The 21,561-nt window shown below is 45.8% G+C and overlaps 1 protein-coding gene across 2 annotated transcripts in view; it reads right to left on the bottom strand.

Annotated features, from left to right (window-relative positions):
* The window catches only part of SLC39A11 (solute carrier family 39 member 11), a 549,521-nt gene extending 542,415 nt beyond the window's left edge, over nt 1-7,106 (bottom strand). For both annotated transcript variants that reach the window (XM_033962153.1, XM_033962155.1), the window contains exons 1-2: nt 6,966-7,106; nt 2,118-2,236 (exon numbers count right to left, since the gene is read on the bottom strand). In XM_033962153.1, coding sequence (XP_033818044.1) covers nt 2,118-2,225 — 108 coding nt within the window. In that variant the 5' untranslated portion in view covers nt 2,226-2,236; nt 6,966-7,106. The remainder of the gene's footprint in view (nt 1-2,117; nt 2,237-6,965) is intronic.
* Between the last annotated feature and the right edge of the window lie 14,455 nt (nt 7,107-21,561).

The following is a 21,561-nucleotide window of genomic DNA, read 5'->3' as shown; positions in this document are numbered from 1 at the left end:
CATATATGCATCTCCAAAAACTATTAAAGACATCTTTCTGTAAAATTATTAGGAAAGTAAGGAAGATAATATTTCTCTTGTATTTCACTGTGATGTACAGTCTCTTGATGATGGAAACCATATCTACCTGGAAGGAATTGTGGTCTAGAAATGTATTTTAATGTTATATAATGATTGGCTGCTCTGAGTTCTCACAGGCCTCACGAGAGCTTGCAGCAGCCAATTTTTCGAGTCAGCCGGGACAGAAGGGATTCCTCCTGTCTCGGCCCATCGCTGACCTACCAGGTCTTACAGCAGTCCAGCGGAAGCCTGCAACAGGTCCAGGAAGGGGGACAGTGGGGGAGGTGGCCCTGACCCAAATATAAGACAAGACCCCCATTTGGGGGTCATTTTTTGGCCCAAAAAGCTCAGCTTATATTGAAGTATATATAGTACTTGTGAAAAAAAATCTTATTCATTTACAAAGCATCACAAAACCCTCCATCCATCCAAAAAAGCTTTATAAGAATGATCCCACCCGCGATGGCCCCACGTTTCACGGTATGCTTCAGGGCTGTCGGGATCGTCAAACTAGCCTGTGATGCTTTGTTAATGAATGAGGTTTTTTCCCTAAGGAACTCTTTCAGTCAGTGGGCGTGCTACAGACTTTGCAGAGGCTTTTTCCTCCGTTACCCATCTAAGCAGCTGTTTCTGATATGCAAGATATGGTTTGGCTTCAACACAATTCTGGAGTGTACGATTGGATACATTTCAGTATTTTTGTTCCTCCCGTCCTTCTCTATTACTTTTTTGAGATTCATTTGCATACACCGAGGCTCATTTTCAAAGCAGACACACAAAAATGTCTAGGGTACTTTCTGCAACCAAGTGTTTTGAAAATGAGCCCCACTGCCTCTTGATATGCAGATCTCTCTCGGGCCTAGTCATTGTGGAGATCCTGAAAAACCCAATTGGCCAGGGTTCTCTCAGGACAGGTTTGCGATCACTGTCCTATATGAATCACAGGGCACAGTCCCAGTCTATTCTATGCCCCATTAGGTGGCTAATAGAGCAATTAATACATGCTCATAGCGCACATTAATTTGGCACCAAGCTGTTAACTCATGTCAAACACAATGCAGCTTAGTAAATAGGTCCCTTAGGTGTCCTTTTACTAAGGTGTGCTAAGAAATTTTAGCACACATTAAATGCAATGTAACCCATTAAATTTTTATGGGCTGTATGGCAATTACCCCCCACTTTTATGAAGCCACATTAGCGGGGGGGGTTTTTTATCACCGGCCACAGCGGTAAAAGCTCTGACACTTATAGTGCACCTTAATAAATGGATCCCTTAATGTTTAAAACAAAAGTTAAGAAAAGAAAATCAGACCATAAAAACTCAGCTTAAAATCCCAGTTAAAACTCTGTCTATACAGGATGAGGAAAGGACTTTTGGGTTCTTAAATTTAACAACTAGCAAGCAGGAACAAAGAAAGCTTTCGAAGAAGGATGCACCCTCCCCTATGGAGACGAGGCCCATAGGGGAGACCACAGCTATTCATGGCCTGCCAAAAACCTCAATGCCTGGATCTGGAACTAAAGGGGGAGGAAGGGAGACAGGAGAGTTACCCTCAATCTAGTTCCTGAATCCTTACGGGTGGGGGGCCGCAGCAGCGCCAAGACTCTCTTGCTTCGATGCATATGCACATCCACCGCGCCACTACAGAATGGGGTCAGCACAGCAGAAAAGTAAACATCTCCAGAAAAAAAAGATGGTGTGGAAACTGAAATGGCCCTGAAAGTTCCCTAAATGCTGCCTCACTAACGTGCCTCAGTCCAATTTCATTAATGTTGGCATCTGTCCACCAGAAGTATATACAGACTTAGCATGCCCATGGCTAAGTCGTGAACAAATACATACTAGTGGTCCCTTGCCATCCCAAGTTCTCCTTTTAGGCCTACAAATGACAAGACCCTCTGCCCACCCCCTTGAGCCCTCCAGATCACAGGCTTTCTATCCCTCTACCCATCTCCTGAGCCCTCCAGACCCATAGAAGAAAACTGCTGTTATCACTGAATCAACTGAAATGCTAGTGCCCTAGTTCTTCAGTCAAACATTATCACTTGAGACTCACCTGTCCGCTAGTGAACACGAAAACTAGGGCAGAGCCAGCCGCTGTGAGGCCCCATGTGAAGAAGGTTCCCAGCAAGGCCTGGAACACTGGACCATAACCCGGGATCATGCTAGACACACCTGGATTCATGAGAACAAAGAAGAAAGTGCAATTAGGCAGCACATAATCCCCCCCATCATCTGGGAACATTTCTGAAATAAAGGCTGGGTAACTTCGATGCACCAATTCTCTCTATTCTAAATTATTTTTCTTTCTGTTTCCAGAGCTTGCTCCCTACGCCCTTTTTATTTTTTTTTTTAAGTCATGACTCTTGATTTGGCAGAAAACTCGACCAGATTCTTTTAACTGTCATCATCTTCTCATGCACCCATTCATTTTGAAGAGGATCTTTCAATTAAAAACATGAGGTTGAAGGAAGACTCCGTCCAAGCCTGGTTTGGACGTTCAGAAGTTAGAATTAAGGCAAAAGAAACGAAACTGTGAAAATCCAATGTTCTTGATGCTTCTTGTGTTATTAAGTTAATCCTTTCAAGAAACAATGTCCACATTTGTCATGGAGGACCCAACACGGGCTGTGTATTGGCAAAGCACGCCTTCCTCAGGGATCCGAGAAAAAGAATGCGCAACTTTTTGCAAATGTGGGATTATCAAAGTGAGCCGGCCTAGCAAATGCCCCGCGGCTGCTGCATTTGCTGGTCCAGGGGTGAGAAGAGGCGTCTCAACAGCGCAGGAGTCAAACCGCCACCGCCGCTCAAATCTCTGTGCGTGCCGCAAGCCTCTTAGGGTTTATTATAGAGTAGGAGGTGTCCAGCCTGCGGCCCCATGAAGTATTTTGTGCGGTCCCGGACGATACAGTGTTTTCCTCTACTGCCCCCGGGTGTTTACCGTCTTGCCGGCTCCCTCCTCTGTCTTACTGCAGTGTTTGCATGTTTATGTGGCCCCAAAAACATTTTTTTCGGCCAATGCGGCCCAGGGAAGCCAAAAGGTTGGACACCCCTGTTATAGAGGATAGGACTTGGGTACCAATCAAAGAGAACATATTTAGCATACATGCGCAAATCCTGTGCTAAAGGCAGCTAGTGTTCTGCACACGTCTAATCAGGACCCACTCAGCAACACCGCTTGGTGTTCAAGGAACAGGCTCAATCTGATGCTGCCTATTTTTAGTCAGGTGCGCTCAAAGGACCCTTGAAGAAGGCAAAATATTGCCAAAACTTGGCCCATGTAGGGTCAGACCTTCAAGATACAGCATCAAAGATTGTATTGTATTGCTAATAAATTGACTCCTTAATATTCCAGGAACACGTTCCACGCTGTTTTCTTTTGAACATTTTAGCTGTAAACCACCTAGAAATAATGTACAAGTGATTTATCAAATTTTAAATAAACTTGTTCTCGTTGTTGCTGTGGGACTTCAGTCCCTTATTGGGGCGGTTCGGACCGTCAACTGTGACGTAGACCGCTCCATAGCTCCTTTCTTGTTCCAGTGACGAGGGGTGGACACCTGGAATGCTCTGCCAGAGGAGGTTCTTGCGGAATCCACCGTTCTAGGATTTAAAAGCAAACTAGATGCACATCTCCTTACGAGAGGCATAGAGTAGGGGTGTCAAAGTCCCTCCTCGAGGGCCGCAATCCAGTCGGGTTTTCAGGATTTCCCCTATGAATATGCATGAGATCTATCTGCATGCACTGCTTTCATTGTATGCTAATAGATCTCATGCATATTCATTGGGGAAATTCTGAAAATCCGACTGGATTGCAGCCCTCGAGGAGGGACTTTGACACCCCTGGCATAGAGGGATATGGGTGGCTAAAATGACGAATCAAAACATACAGGTTTCAAGCACAATTGTGTTTAGATGAACAAGAGGAAAAGACCTCAGTTCTAAGCCTGCACCACAAAGAATATGAAATTCCAAACATGGTTAGCAGCAGGACAGGTTCTCTATCATAGGTCTCCAAAAACCTCTTGTGGCTGATTGGCAAGCTAAAAAAGCTAAATATTATCATGTATTAAGCACTTCAATGATAACAATCAGCATAAAGTACACTTATCTCAAAAGAAGATAAGAGCCCGACGGGCCCGTTTCGCCAGAATTTTGGCTTCGTTGGGGGATTTTTTTGAAAAATGCATTCCGTTTGAACCGTCTTGCATTTCAAAAAAATGGCGCCTGCTAACCACGTTTGAAATTTCATATTCTTTGTGGTGCAGGCTTCTGAGGTCTTTTCCCCTTGTTCATCTAAACACAGTTGTTCTTGAAACCTGTATGTTTGACTTGTTATAGACATTTTTTGAGGTTTCTGTCCATTTTTGATTATTGATAGTTGTTGCCTAAATTTACGCCAGGTGTACACCTGGCTGGGCTTCCGCCGGACTTGATGGACCGAAGGTCTGACCCGGAGATGGCAGTTCTTATATATATTGAGCTTCAGAGAAGAAAAGAGCTTTCCAAAAGGAAGTCTTTTATTTATGAAATCATCAAATGGAAGACGACATGGCAATGTACAGTCTGTGTCAAGAGTCAATCAATCTTCTTGACCATGATGATTAATATTTCCAATATCAATGAAACCATTCAACAATATGAGAGTACCTGAAACAGCTCAGCATTCATGGCTATTAACCCTGCGTGCTGGGCTGTGTTTCAGGTACCGTCATATGTACTGTCAAATGGTTTCATCAATACTGGAAGTATTCATTAACCTCATTGTCAAGAAGGCTGATCAACTCCAGACACAGGGTATACAATTGAAACATGGCCACATCGACTCTTCTTCCATTTGATGATTTCATGAATAAAGCCTTTCTTTTGGAAATCGGTAACTATGGCAAATCTAACCTGTAAACTGTCTATGTGTATCAAATTAGGATAAGATGTGTACTGAAAACCTTGCACTGAAAGGAGAACTATGGCAAATTGTAACCGGTAAACTGTATATTATGTATATTACACTTCTCCCTCCGAATCTGCCTTTTCAGTATCCGCGGCTTCGTTTAGTCGCGATTTTTTTTTTCTAAATTTAATCTATTTTTAGGCTGTCTGAACCTTACCGGACCTTACCTGGTGGTCTAGCGGGGAAGCGGGGCAGGATCGATCTTCCTATGCTCCTGCCCCGTGCAAAGCCATTATCAAAATGGCTGCTCGAGACTACAACGGGAATTTAGGGCAGCCATTTTAATGATGGCTCTGCACGGGGCAGGAGCATAGGAAGATTGCTAGACCACCAGGTAAGGTCCAGGGACGCAGGAGGGAGACGGGGTGGGTCAGAGCCGGATGAAAAACTTATTTTTGCAATTCGGGGTATGGCTCTGCACCTAACCCCCGCGAATACGGAGGTAGAAGTGTAGTATTAGACTCCTACTATGTGTCAGGTTAGAATAAAAACTTGTACTGAAATTATGTATGTTTAACCTGTTTCAAGTTCTTTGGGGACAACGGGATAGGAAACGAATTAAATAGATAATAAGCATATATCATCACCATTGTTGTTCTTGCTTTTTCTCCCTTTGTTGTTTCATTTGGAATTCCATTCTGTACATACAAATTTTTGCACTGTGGATATTTACATCCAGAATAGCATTCCAATGTTTCTGTTCAGATCTGTGCTCAGCTGTGCTGCCCTTAGCGCAGAATCACCTTTCTGTCTTCTTTTTTTTTTTTTTAACCCATACTCTTCATGGAGGGCATGAATAAATTGCTGGGTCCAGTGTGCCCACAGGAAAATGAAGAGCAGGTGCAGTGCTCAGCCTAAAAGTCCACTTGCACACTTCCCTGCAGGAGGGCAGGCAAGCTAATATCCTCATTACCACCGATTTCAACATGCTGCACCCTGGTACCTACAAGGCTTTCTACACTGTGTACAGATGTGACAGAGGAACCTGAAGAGAGAAACGTGTTTCTCTTGCAGGATTCAGCTGTTTCATTTCAATAATGAGCATTTGTGTTCCTAACAAACTGGGGGAGATTTTTTAAAAAGCCAATTTACACCCCACTAGGATCAACGTTTTGTTATGAGAAGGTGTGGTGGAGTTGTAATTATTTTCTGACATGGCATGAATGCTAATAGTGTTTGCTGGGACATTAGCCTGTTACTATTTCTTATCACAAAAAAGAATATAATTACTTGATTGGCTTTGCCTTTAACAAGTGGCTCAATTATTCACTTCCTCAAAAATTACAAAGACTGGGGGGGGGGAACACTCGAAGTTACAGGGAAATACTTTTAAAACCAATAGGAGGAAATATTTTTTCACTCAATAGTTAAGCTCTGGAATGCATTGCCAAAGGTAAGAGCGGATAGCGTAGCTGGTTAAGAAAGGTTTGGACAATTTCCTGGAGGAAAGTCCATAGTCTGTTATTGAGAAAGACATGCGGGAAGCCACTGCTTGCCCTGGATCGGTAGCATGGAATGTTGCTGCTCTTTGGAATTTTAGAATTTTGTTACTCTCTGGGATTCCGGAATCTTGCTATTCTTTGAGATTCCGGAATCTTGCTATTCTTTGAGATTCCGGAATCTTGCTATTCTTTGAGATTCCGGAATCTTGCTATTTTATAGGATTCTGTATGGAAAGTTGCTACTCCTTGGGTTTTGGCCAGGTACTTGGGACCTGGATTAGCCACCGTGAGGACGGGCTTGATGGACCCTCGGTCTGACCCATTAGGACTATTCTAACCTCAGCCTCCCCCCGATTCTGCAGGACCTGGCAGCATCCAGAGGAAGGAAACGCAAAGCAGCCGGCAATGTGCTCGCCCCAGAGGGAAGCACAAAGCCAGAGGACTGGGAAGAACACGATGCATTCCAGAGCCTCCCTCCACCCACATTCCAGCAACCGGAGCCCCGACTCACAGCTCCCGGATCCCGCAGGCTACCGGTCTCAGCGTCTCCGGATCCGACTTCCGGGTCCACAGCGAACACGTGGCTCACACACGCGCTCCTCGCTGCTATTGGACCGCTCGCCTGACGCCCGCCTGTTGCGCTGCCAATTGGCTCCGCCCCTCCGGTTTCCTATTGGGCACAGCTGCTGGCGAGAGAGCGGTGTTTCGGATACTGGGGCGGGGAACTGGAGGAGGGGGCGGGACTTTGGAAGAGGGAGGAGGGATCGAAAGTACGGGAGGGGCGGGTCCAAAACTGCCGAGCAGGAGGCTGGATGGGATTCTATAGGGCTAGTTCGAGCGTTCGACAGGACTAGGCGACCGCCTAGGACAGCAGGTTTGGATGGATGCCAAAGAGTAGTAGTTGGCAAAGCAAAGCAGTCGATGTGGACAGCTTCAAACAGATGATTCTGAGGATGATGTTGGGCAGGGGTCCCCAAAGTCCCTTCTCGAGGGCCAAATTCAGTCGGGTTTTCAGGATTTCCCCAATGAATATGCATGAGATCTATTTGCATGCACTGCTTTCATTGTATGCTAATAGATCTCATGCATATTCATTGGGGGAAATCTTGAAAACCCGATTGGATTGTCCCTCAAGGAGAGACTTTGGGGACCCCTGATGTTGGGGGTCATTGTGATTTGTGAAGGTGCCTAGGATCCTTCAAGTTTATTGGGGGGGGAGAGGGGACAGAGCAGGACACTATTTTTCTGAGAGAATTTTAGTATATGCCCCACTTCTACACCTTCACCCTAGCTTCACCCCCTGTCCCATCCCATCCAGGGCCACTCCAGAAAATACTTTACCAGGGGGTGCTGAAAAGTTCTCAGCTCAACCAAGAAGGAGATGAGGTGGAGCCATAAAACTTACAAGTTATTGTCTATAATTCACCCCCTAAGTGCAACAAACTTGGCACATGGTATCTGAAGTTTCTGTAACCCTGCCCCAAAATACTCTGATGTCTGGTCACGGAAATACTGCTCCGCTGCTGCAGCCACCTCCAAAACACTCAAAAATCGTCACCCTTGTAAAGGTTTGGAAACAGAAAATAGTCAGAGCAAGATCTGGTGAGCAGGGTGGATGGTCTATGAGCTGAAACCCCAGCGGCGTCAAAACATCCATCGTTTGGCCAGCAGGGCTGTGGAGTCGGAGTTGAGGAGTCGGAGTCGGAGTCGGAGGAAATTTCGGGTACCTGGAGTCGGAGTCGGAGTCAGAAGTACAAAAAACTGAGGAGTCGGAGTCGGAACATTTATCTACCGACTCCATTTTTGAACTTGGCATACCAATCACGAGCGATTCTTTCAGCTATAGGTGCTATAGCTATATACACAGCACAAATGTTGCGAGCAGCTTCTGCGGCCTTAGAACCTTGATTAAAAGCAAAAAGAAGGTGGTGTCGAAAATGCTCATTTCTCTCAACTTGACATTCCATTTTAACGATCTGAAAATTAACCAGTGCTGTGGAGTCGGAGTTGAGGAGTCGGAGGAAATTTTGGGTACCTGGAGTCGGAGACGGAGTCTGAAGTACAAAAAACGTTGGAGTCGGAACATTTATCTACCGACTCCACAGCCCTGCATGTGAGAGAACTCCTTTCCGCAGCTTCCCTATCCTTTTTTCTTTCAATGCTTCCTTTAATTGGCACTAGTGGCGTAGTGAGGGTGAGAGGTGCCCCGGGCAGGGCCAACCTTCCCCTGCCACCTCCCGCTCCTTCCCCGTCCTCCTGCCGCACATGAGCACCCCTTCCCTAATCCGCACCTCTTTTAACTTCTGATAACTGGGCAGTAAAATACTGGCACGCTAAACCAACTGGCACCGGTTTAGTGACCATTGTTAAAGGCACAATAAGTTTTGAGAATCTGGCCCTCACATACAGTAGTAGGTAGGTCCTTGCCTGAGAGAGCTTACAGTCTAAGAGACCGCCCACTGCAGGATTAGAGGAAAAAGTGGCTTTTGAACCCTGGTTTCCCTGGTTCTCACTCACTGTCATGAGTGAGAACCAGGGAAACCAGGTGCTCATCTACTTGTTATGCATTTTGTGCAACTAAAGTTCTGGGGGGGTGCTTTGTCCCAGCCTATATTATGGAGCAGGAGGTCCCTAGATCTGAGTCTTAATCACTAAAGAAATCAAACAATAGGAGTTGAAATAAAGATTTAAACCCTTACACAATTGAAAAGATAAAAAAGAAGCCAAATGGCCCATCTAGTCTGCCCATCCACAGTAACCATTATCTCTTCCTCTCTCTAAGAGATCCCACTTGCCTATCTTGAAATCAGACACAGTCTCTGTCTCCACCACCTCTTCCAGGAGACTGTTCTACGTATCTACCACCCTTTCTGTAAAAAAAAGAATTATTTTGTGGACCGGCAATCTCCTAAAACTGAAATAAAAGCCTCCACCCCATCCCTGCAGTTCAGTCCCAATCCCGTCCCCGTGAACTCGGTCCCCGTCCCGTCCCCATAAACTCAGTCCCTGTCTCCATCCCGTCCCTGTGTACAGGGAGTGGGTAAAGAGAGAGATCCATGGTGCATCTCTCCCATCCCCTCTACTGCCATATCCAACATTTTTCCCTCTCTCATCCCCCGGATCATGTGCAGCATTTTTCACTATTACTCACCAGCCTCATGTCCAACATTTCTCTTTCTGTCACCCCTCTCCAGCACTATGCCACACCTCTCCCTCCATCACTATGTCCAACATTCCTCCCCCTTGCATCCCTTTCAATCTATCCCTCTGTTCCCTCTCTACCACCATATCCAATATTTCTCCCTCTCATCCTCTTCCCCACTCCTCTCTCTCTCTCTATGCCCAACAGTTTTCATAAGAACATAAGAAATGCCTCCACTGGGTCAGACCTGGGGGTCCATCGTGCCCAGCAGCCCGCTCACGCGGCGGCCCAACAGGTCCAGGACCTGTGTAGTAATCCTCTATCTATACCCTTCTATCCCCTTTTTCAGCAGGAAATTGTCCAATCCTTTCTTAAACCCCTGTACCGTAATCTGCCCTATTACATCCTCTGGAAGCGCATTCCAGGTGTCCACCACACGTTGGGTAAAGAAGAACTTCCTGGCATTCGTTTTGAATCTGTCCCCTTTCAACTTTTCCGAATGCCCTCTTGTTTTTTTTATGTTCTGAAAGTTTGAAGAATCTGTCCCTCTCTACTCTCTCTATGCCCTTCATGATTTTGTAAGTCTCTATCATATCCCCTCTAAGTCTCCTCTTCTCCAGGGAAAAGAGACCCAGTTTCTCCAATCTCTCAGCGTATGAAAGGCTTTCCATCCCCTTAATCAGTCTTGTCGCTCTCCTCTGAACTCTCTCGAGTAACGCCATGTCCTTTTTAAGGTATGGCGACCAATATTGGACGCAGTACTCCAGGTGCGGACGCACCATCACCCGATACAACGGCAGGATGACTTCTTTCGTCCTGGTTGTAATACCCTTCTTGATTATACCTAGCATTCTATTCGCTCTCTTAGCAGCCGCTCCGCACTGTGCCGTCGGCTTCATTGTCATGTCCACCATTACCCCCAAGTCCCTTTCTTGGGTACTCTCATTCAATAACATCCCTCCCATCATGTAATTGAACCTCGGGTTTCTGTTTCCTACATGCAATACTTTACACTTCTCAACGTTGAACTTCATCTGCCATCTCGTCACCCATTCCTCTAGTTTGTCCAAGTCCCTTTGCAATAACTCGCAGTCCTCCTTTGTCCGAGCTCCATTAAATAGTTTAGTGTCATCTGCAAATTTTATTATCTCACACTTCGTCCCTGTTTCTAGATCATTTATGAATATATTAAATAGCATTGGCCCGAGCACCGAGCCCTGCTCCTTTCCCCATGTGCACCATCTTTCCCTCTCACTTACACACTCATCCCCAACAATTCTCCCTTCCTATCCCCTCCCTTGTGTCCCAAGTTCATGCCCCTTCTCCGCCTTCCAACCTTTATCCCAAATTCATGCCCCTTCCATGTCCCAACGCGCTCCACCCCCCCCCCCCTTTTCTCCCTTACTTGTTCAGGGCCGTCCATCCTCTGCCGAAGCCAGATCAGTGTCCGTCTTCCTTCTGGCTTGGCTGCTTCGGTTCCGGGTCAGCCACGTGCAGCGAGCAAGAGCCACTGTGCGCTGTCCCGGCAAACAAGTGCAGCTGGCGCTGAAGATAAGGAGCAGCCAAGACGGACACGCGCTTGCAGGGGACACTAATTCTTCACGGACCAGCAAGAAATTTTTGCGGACCGGCGGTTGAAGAACACTGCCTTAGATTACTCCAGAGCCTATCACCTCTGAACTTCATCCTATGCCCTCTCATTCCAGAGCTTCCTTTCAAATGAAAGAGACTCGACTCATGCGCATTTACGCCACGTAGGTATTTAAACGTCTCTATCATATCTCCCCTCTCCCAGATTTTACTAAAATAAGTTTGAAGTTTTATTAAAATTTGATCAAATCGCTTATCTAGATTTCTAAGCGAATTACAATAAAAAATTTAAAGGATTTAAAAAAATACAACACAAATAACAAAACTAACACTTGGACATTTTGACTAACGAGAAACGTAAGGTTAAAGGGTGTGAAATACAATTGTAAAAGAAAAAAAGAACATTTAATGGACGGACAAAAAAAATCAATCGGTGTTTCCTTGCTAGTCAATAAACAGAATCTGGTACTGAAGGACGTCATCTTGTAAATTTGCTTCTTTAAACAAATGACTTTTAAGCAAACCCTTAAACGATCAAGATTTATTTTAAGTTCTCAGATTGGGGGGTAAAATCTGGTAACCCTAGTACACTTCTCCCTCCGTATTCGCGGTTTCAGCATTCGCGGTTCGATTATTCACGGTTTTTAGCTTGCTGGCTCCTTCCCCCCCCCCCCCCCAATTATGTCAGCTTGCTTAGCAAAATCGCTGATTCCCAGCACTTTCTTCACCGTGTTTTGCCTTTCCTTCAGGAACAGGCCAGGTCTCCCACCATGTTATTCGCGGTTTCACCATATTCATGATGGTTTTTAATAGAAAACAGCAAATAACATATAAAAAAGTTATTTGCGGTTTTTCAGTATTTGCGGTTCGGTTAATCCCCTATCACAGCGAATACAGAGGGAGAAATGTCATTCATAGTAGTAGTGTGAAGAGTTTCAGTCTTTGGGAAGCAGAGCTGAGATTGTGATGTCACAGTGCCTCATTCCACCAATAAGAGCCAACCTCATCCGTGATGTCACAATGGCTTGATTGTAGCAGTTTAACTGTTCCCTTAACTGTATTCACCACATCCTGCTTGTCTGTTTAGATTGTAAGCTCTTTGGAGCAGGGACTGTCTTCTTTGTGACTCTGTACAGCGCTGAATACGTCTGGTAGCACTATAGAAATACACTTCTCCCTCCGTATTCGCGGTTTCAGCATTTGCGGTTTCAATTATTCACGGTTTTTAGCTTTCTGGCTCCTCCCCCCAAATTACATCAGCTTGCGTAGAGAAATCACTGGTTCTAAGGATTTACAGAGAAAATCGCCAATTCCCAGCACTTTCTTCACCGTGTTTTGCCTCTCCTTCAGGAACAGGCCAGGTCTCCCACCATGTTATTCGCGGTTTCACCATATTCACGATGGTTTTCAATAGAAAACAGCGAATAACATATGAGAAAGTTATTTGCGGTTTTTCTGTATTTGCGGTTCCGTTAATCCCCCATCACAGCGAGTACGGAGGGAGAAGTGTAATATGTACAGAAACGGACCCATGCTTCCAGGTGAGGAAAGGCAGGCAGGGGCTCCATACTCCATGAGTTTGGGCTGTGCACTTTGATATACTGTATTACAAGAGACCTGAAGACAGGATTTCTCCTGCAGTTTTCAACGTGGCCATGTTTCCAACTAAGGAACCTACATTTCAACATACTGTGACAGTAATGAGCCTCCCTTCTATGCCAGGGTAGGTGAAGTGTCATCTTAATGTCTCAAATTTGCTGCTAATGCTCACTAGCGATTTGAATCCTGCCAGAGAGCTTTTCCTTCTGCAGTTTATAAGATGTGAGGCTTCTCTCATGGTTATTTATTAATTATAAAAGGTGTGAATGCAGAGTCTCTCAGCATTTTAATGCCCAGATTTTTTTTTCTTTGCTTTCCATTTATGTCTTGTGTTGATGTCTCTCTCTCTCTTTCTTTCCCTTCAAAAATTCTTTAGGAACCTGACAGGGTCACGATATAACTATGTTTTTATAACAAAGTACAAGGCTACTACTATTTATCACTTATATAGCACTGAAAGGTGCAGCGCTGTACATTTTAACATTTAATAGATGGTCCCTTCTCCGAAGAGCTTACAATCTAACTTGGACAGACAGACATGACCTATAGGGCTTAGGGATGCAGAACCTAAGGTGAGAGAAGTTGAAAGCAGCTTTTAACTTGGACTTGAAGACTGCCAGAGATGGAGCCCGCTGTAGGGATTCAGGCAGTTTGTTCCAGGCAGACAGTGCAGCAAGACAGAAAGGACGGAGTCTGGAGCTGGTAGAGGAGGAGAAGGGCACAGCCAGGAGGGACTTACCATCTGAGCGTAGCTTGCGGGGAGGAACATAAGGGGAGATAAGTGAAGAGAGAGAGGGGCAGCTGAATGAATTTGTAGGTCATAAGAGGAGTTTCAATTGTATTCGGAAACGGATAGGAAGCCAATTAAGTGGCTTTAGGAGAGGAGTGACATGAGAATAGCAGCTCTCCCGGAAGTGCTTCATCATTCTACCTGGTATGTATGATATTTAAGAAGGGTAAAGTATTTTGGATAATCTATCATTCCTCCAGTTAAAGTTATTTTTCCCATTAGTAAGGTACATATCTTTCTAGTATGTTCCCCAAGACCCATAATCTCATTTCAAACAGGCCACTTGAGCTAGGACAGAGCTGAGGGGTGTAACTATGGCTGTGGATCATGGATTTGATGAACTAATCAAAGTTGTTATTACATGTATTCCACATTATTACATGTATTACATGTTCAAGTCACATTATTACTCTAATGCAATATTTGTGTGTCGCGCACACCTAAACAGGCTCTAGGCGACTTGAGGAAAGGGAGGGGAGAGGGATAGGGTGGGGGGAAGGAGCAGAAAGGGGACAGGAAACATAAAAACTTAGGCAAAGGTCAGGTGCTTGTGAAGATCTTGGAGGAATTAATTGTCAAAAGGTGAAGTTTTCAGTTTCTTTCAGAATAGGGTATGGTTGGTTTCCGCTCTTATAGTCTCTGCGAGATCATTTCAGATTTTAACTCCAATGAAGGTGAACATGGACTGGAAGATTCTTTTGTACTTGAGATTTTTTGTCGAGAGGAGGTTCAATTGGATCCTGTTGAGAATTCTGTGTGAGGTGGACCGTGCATCGGTTAAGAGTTTGATGAGTGGGACCACCACCTACCTCTGACGTCAGGAATACACAGCTAATGAACGAAAAGAAACATAGAAGATGGCGGCAGATAAGGGCCATAGCCCATCAGGTCTGCCCACTCTACTGACCCACTCCCAAGTCTACTATCCTAGGAATCCTACTCCTGGTGACAGGTTCCCTTGGCTTAACCCTCTAAGGGTCACATGCAGACTTCGTGGATTTATAAGGTGGGATGTCATGTGGAAAAAGTGCGATTTATCAGACATTAAAAAAGGCATGATCAACGGCTACCAGGCCAAGGGCGGCAGCATTTCGGAAACGAAAGAGTTTGTGAACTGTTCACAAGCTGCTGTGGTTGAACTGTACCACGAGTGGACGAATGGAACCTTTTTGATGACCCAACGTGGTAACTGTGGGGCAGCACAGGCCATCAATGCAAGAGGTGAACGTTGGCTGCACAGGTTGGTGCGAGCCGATCATCACACTACTGTGGAGCAACTCACCATCAAATGAACCAGGGGGCTTCCAGATGTGTGTCCAAAATGACCGTGCAGTGAACTCTGTTGCGAATGGGGCTACGGAGCAGACGGCTGGAGACTGCGCCCATGCTCATAAGGGTTCATCGCAAAAAACAGCTGCAATTTGCACAGGAGTACTGGCATTGGACTTGCACCAGCTGGCCGAGGGTTGCCTTCCCTGATGAGTCACATTGAGAGCTCCATCGAATGGATGGACGTTGGCATGTCAGGCATGAAACTGCTGAGAACAAACACCCAGCAACCTAGTGGCGGCAGCGTTATGGTCTGAGGAATGTTTTTGTGGTATGGTCTGGGTCCCTTGATACCTCTGGAACACACTCTCAACTGATATGGGCACCTCTCCATCCTTGCCGATCAAGTATACCCATACATGTTTATTTATTTATTTATTTATTTATTTATTTTATTTATTTATTTATTTAGATTTTTATTCCGTCCTCCCAATAGCTCAGAACGGTTTACAAATGAACATACACAGTGCGGAGTAACTAGACATATAAGTAGTACAACAGGTTTAGTGGTTGGATTTATAGTTTTTCGAGAGAATTGAATACAGGGAGATTAAGCAGAGAGAGAGAAGGGGGAAATACCGTAGTTTAATTTACGGAAAGTTATAAGCATATAGATGCAAATTTTTAGTGGATAGAGTAAGAGAGGGTCATACTGGAATTTCGGGAAGGAGATAGGAGAGTGGAGGGTGGGGCTTAAGGGGGGGAGAGACAGAGGAGATCTTTAATTGAAGAGGAGGGTCTTTACCGATTTACGGAATGCTAATAATGAGTTCTGTTGTCTAAGTTGGGGGGTCTTCCCTGTGGCCAATGGGATCTTTCAACGGGACAATTTGACATCTCATACCACCAGAATTGTTTGCGAGTGGTTCGTAGAGCATGACCAAGATTTCCAGCTACTTCCCTGACCTCCAAATTCCTCAGACCTTAACCCAGTTGAGCACATTTCGGACCACCTCGATCGACATATTTGACAATTGGACCAACCACCAAACACCCGTCAGCAACTGTCAGATGCACTGCAGTCTGCATGTCTCATGATATCTCTAGCAACCATCCAGCATCTTACTGAGTCACGACCACAGAGTCTGGCTGCCGCCTGTGCTGCCAAAGGTAAGGTTACCAAATGTCCGGGAAAACCCAGACATGTCCTCTTTTAGAGGACTGTCCCGGGTCTCAGACAGACTTTCCAAAATCCGGCAGTTTGTCCAGATTTTGGAAAGCCCCGACAAGCGGCAGCTGCATTTGGAGAGCATCTGAGCTTGTGCGAATGACATCACACTCATCCGCGCATGCTCCAGGCTCTCCTGACACGGCTGGAGCTTGTCGGGGAAGAAGAGAGGTTTGTGGGGGCGGGGCTGGAAGCTGAATTGGGAGGGGCTGGAGAAGGAACAGGGCGGGGCCAGAGGCAGAACAGGGCGGGGTCATATGTCCAGATTTTTGAGGCCTGAAAAATGGTAACCCTAGCCAGAGAGGGTTATTGTGGATATTAGCAAGTGGTCATAATAATGTGACTTAGGGTTGCCTGACTTTCCAATCGAAAAATCCAGACCCCCCAGTCTCGCCCTAGCCCCACCCCCGCTGCCTGCTCTTGTCCGCCGCTGCCCACTCTTGTCTGCAAATCGTGTCGGGCAGGGAGGAAGTCCGCGCATGCGCAGATGTCATGTGATGATGTTGCGCGTGCATGTGATGTCATCGTGTGACATCTGCGCCTGCGCGGACGTCCTCCCTGCCCGATGCAATTTGAGGAGGCTTTTCAAAACCCGGACAAAGTGCCAGGTTTTGAAAAGCCATCCGGACCTCCGGACATGTCCTCAAAAAGAGGACCTGTCCTGGGAAATCCGGACGTCTCTGGTAACCCTAATGTGACTTGACCATGTTCATGCAGGTACTTTCTCTGTCCTTAGTGGGCTCACCATCCAATGAAGAAGTGTGTGATTTGCCCAAGGTCACAGGGGCCTAGGGTAGGAGCTGAACTCAGTTCTCCACATTCTCAGCCTATTAAACTAACCATTAGGCTACTCCAAGTTAACTACCAAGACCCTGAAACTAGAGCCGTAGGGAGAGCAGACCAAGGGCCCTTCTGCTAAAACTAGAACTACCTTTGAAGCAGACAACCGCATTTTCCCTCATCCAGGAAAAGTTTGGGGGTTGTCTCTCAGGGACTGCAGTACCCCACATCCGTCAAGATTCAAATAGTTCTTCTTGTCCTCTCTTGAATAATTTGTTTCCTTTGGATACTTACACACATTTTATTAAATCACAAGTTTTATGGTACATGAAAAATTGCAAGTATCCAACTCCTGTTCTCAGTAAAGATGAAATTAACAGAAAAACACACAAGCATTACAAAATGGCTTATTTTATGGCTGCGATAAGGTCCTTTGGACTAGTACTGGAACCATCCCAAGATGTAGTTCATATAATTTCCTCGGTACCGAGCTCTCGTCTTCAGAATGTATAAAATAAAAACATTTTTTAGAAGTAAAAGAGTCACCAAATGGAAGTGACTCGACTGTGAGGTCTTTCCCTGGGAATCACCTGGCTCTAGGAATCTTGAAACGTAGCCGGGAACTCCCACACGGGGGATTTTCCGTGACTGGGTAATCAGGTAATTAGTCTCGCACAGGAAGAAAAACTCAGAAAACATTGAGCTGGCAGACACCAAATAATTCATTCCTCATGGCCTCAGCTGTAAGTTATTGACTGTAAAAATTCATTTTAATTAATTCTATCACCTTGATTGGAGCACTCATGAAAAACAAACAGTGCTGGGAATTGAGACAGAAACTCATTATTATGCATGGCTTACTAAATGCAGAGCCGAGCAAGGGAAATCAGGTTTGCACCCCATTCCTTTGCTGTATTCCAGTGTGGCCCTGGGGCCTAGTGCAAAAAGCAGCATTACCCGCACAAAGATGGAGCCTACATACATTAAAGCTTTCTCAGCTCTTGAAAACCAACATTTGCACGTTTCAAGTTCAATTTGGGCTACCAGATTTTACGGAAGTCAAATCCAGACCTATGGCCACGCCCCTAGGCCCACACAGTTCCGCCCCGCCCTAATCATTTGAGTCACGCCCTGTAATGCCCCAGCCCCGCCCCTTCAACTAGTTCATTTGTTCAGAATGGCGTACGCATGTACGTGATGTCACCACATTGCATCCACGCATGCGCAGATGTGTTCCCAAAGCCGCTCCCAGCTGAAAGCTTTCCAATACCCGGACACAGTGCTGGGTTTTGAAAAGCCGTCCAGACGTCCGGACATGTCCGGGTCTGGTAACCCTAGGTTCACTATTGCTCATGAAGGTCACCATGTGCACTCAAGCCACCATCATGTCATCGTGCTGAAAGCCAGGTCTGAATTCTTTTTTGAGTTCAATCATTTTTATTAACAGTTTCAGTTATACAACAGTCGGGCAGGAATGACCTACATATTAGGACAATGACATCGAGATAGATATAAGCTGCTATTTATTAGTCTGACCAGCGCGCATATGACGTTCCCTGCGGATAAAACTCCGCTACTTCAATTCCTACTACTCGTAGCTCTACGTATCATATTTACTAACTGGAAAGACTTCTCTAATGTGTCACATACTGAATGGTGGAATACAGTATGCCTGTATGCCAAATATGAAAGAATAGCAGCTGAACGCCGGGGATTCCTGCCTAGATTTGAGAAAATGTGGGCACCTTTATTAGCATTTACGGAAAAGTCTTAATTTGAAAGAATGTGGGTGCTTTCTTCTTTGCATTTGCGGAAATTATTCACTTGACATGCTCTGTTGTGGCCCCTGCGATGCTAATGCTATTGATGCGCTCGATGCTTTTGATACACTTGATGCTATTGATTCTATTTATGTGACCCTGCTGTTATATTACGACTGAAACACTCCCATTATATCAATCTATCTGCTGTGCTCTGCTTAATATTAGTACATCATTCAGTTATAATTAAGTCATATGATGTTTACACGTCTGGCCAGTGCTACTGGTTTTTTGTTATTTGTTCTTGTTTGTATTGGTGTTCTATTGTTCTGTATTGAGGCACGAATGACAGCTTATATCTATCTCGATGCCAGGCCTGAATTCTAATGTGCCTTTGCTCCGGGAGCCATCTGCTCAGTGTTCTAGCCTCTTAGTCATCCGAGGGCAAGCAGGCAAGATATTCTCACATGTGGGTGGTGTCCCAAGCGGAGCTCTGGCGTGGACCCAAGTGCGCTGTCACTTTAAATGTTCGGGCACACCTGCACCGTGTGCACAACAGCTATCCCATATCTCCCTGCGCCCCAAGACAGCCTCGGTTTCTTTTATTTCGCAGAGCAAAGAAGCCCAGTAATGACGTGTCAGTACACAAAGAGTTCATCTGCTTGCATATCCCTCTATAAAATCTTGTCATTATAAGAGGTTCCTCGAGAGAACCTTCTCATTTCAGGCCACCAAACTGAATACATGGCTTGCAAAAATGATGTTAGAAGCTTCCTCTTATCTTGGTTTTAGAAAACAGATAAAGACTCAATTATTCGATAGGCTGATATCTTAATGTATCTCACTTCTCAATTTAATTACCTTTTTATTCTATTTTAAATTGCTATATTTTACCTATATTGTATGCATTTAATCTCGCCGATTCTTTGATGTATTCATCTATTTTGTATGTATTGCCTTGACTGTTGTGAACCACCTAGAACTTTTGGTATGGCGGTATATAAAAATAAATTATTATTATTTGTTATTATTTTTTTCCCAAAAATGTGTTTGTCAGCCCTCTGCTGGGCCTGATACGTTAAAGACCAGTGGTTCCCAATTCTGTCCTGGAGGACCCCCAGGCCAGTCGGATTTTCAGGACAGCCCTAATGAATATGCATGAGAGAGATCTGCATATAAGGCAGGTGCCAGGCATGCAAATCTGCTCCATTCATTAGGGCTGTCCTAAAAACCCGACTGGCCTGGGGGTCCTCCAGGACAGAATTGGGAACCACTGTTGCAGACAGTGCATTCTACATTTGATGCATTTGATGTTACCTCTCAACCTTTTGCAGTCTCTATTGCAATGCAAAGGCAGACTTGGCTACAAATCTCGGACCTCGATCCTAATGTCAAAGACCATCTCTCTAACATACACACAGGGGAGGATTTATTTGGAGAGCATATAAAGAAGGCCTCACAGAGGATTAAACGTCACATTGACTGCATGACTACCTTATCCTCCTCCAGATCCCACCAGCCTCAGCCACCTCAACTGCCTATAGGTGCTCCTTCTTCTATTTGAGGCAAAGCAGGTACCACCAGCCGACTGCATCCACTTGTCCAATTCAGCACACCCCAGGCAACACGCTCCCTCTGCCTTCTCAGCCTAAGCATCTGCAATCTTTTTCACTCTCACTTAGAGAGTATGACCCATATTCCTCTCACTCTGCATCTTAGATGCCACCTCGCCTATTTCTATCTGCACTGGGACCAGATTACCACAGACCAGCGGGTTAGGGTTGCCAGATTTTCCTATCGGAAAATCCAGACCCTAGGCCCACCCAGTTCCATCTATCCCCGCCCTGTATTGCCCTAATCCCGCCCCCAGTCCTGCCCTAGCCCTGCCCCCCGCTACCTGCTCTCGTCGAGCAAGGAGGAAGTTTGCGCATGTGCGGTTGCCGTGCAATGATGTTACCCGCGCGTTTGCGTGACATCATTGCGCGGACTTCCTCCCTGCCCGACACGATTTCAGGATGCTTTTCAAAACCCGGACAAAATTGGCTATGTTGTTTTACAAAATTTAATTTTCTCCTAGAAGCCAATGTCCCTCCAACCCACATGGTCTTACCAGGTTCTTGGTAGCTGGTTACACTTCTCCCTCGGTATTCGCGGGGGATAGGGGCAGAGCCGGACCGCGAATTGCGAAAAACCACAAATATCTTCTCGTCCGGCTCTAACCCACCCCCGCCTCCCTCCCGCCTTCCCCCGGCCTTACCTGGTGGTCTAGCAGGCTTTCGGGGCAGGAGCGATCTTCCTACGCCAATAGGAAATGACTGCCGTGAGTTCCCTTAGTCTCCCAAGACTACGGCGGGAGCTCACAGCAGCCATTTCCTATTGGCGATCTACACAGGGCAGGAGCGTAGGAAGATCGCTCTTGCCCCAAAAGCCTGCTAGACCACCAGGTAAAGCCGGGATGCCGGGGGGTAGGCGGGAGAGAGGCGGGGAACGTGATAAAATATGTGGTTTTCCCAACCCCCCCAAAAAAAATCGCAAATTTGTGAAACCGCGAGTGTGGAAACTGCAAATGGGGAGGGGGAAGTGTATACCCTCTTCTCAGAGGCATGACCCTGGCAGCTAGTGAGTCCCAAATGTAAGAATATCCTGCCTGCTAGTTCTTGGATAAAGCACAGTTACTTTCCTGTAACAGGTGTTATCCGAGGACAGCAGGCAGTTATTCTCACAGCCCTCCCGCCTCCCCTTATTGGCTTCTTAGCATGTCACTGAACTGAGGCACTCTCAAGGCACGGGGAGATATGGGACAGCTGATGCACATATGGGTGCACCTGAACTTTTAAAGTGACAGCGCACGTGGAAAGTCCGTGCCAGGGCTCCACTCAGGACATCACCCACATGTGAGAAGGACTGCCTGCTGTCCTCGGATAACACCTGTTACAGGAAAGTAACTGT

This window comes from Geotrypetes seraphini, chromosome 10 (genome assembly GCF_902459505.1).
Source record: "Geotrypetes seraphini chromosome 10, aGeoSer1.1, whole genome shotgun sequence".
Taxonomy (NCBI): Eukaryota; Metazoa; Chordata; class Amphibia; order Gymnophiona; family Dermophiidae; genus Geotrypetes; species Geotrypetes seraphini.
Note: the sequence above shows the minus strand (reverse complement) of the source record. Positions and strands in the feature narration are given on the sequence as shown.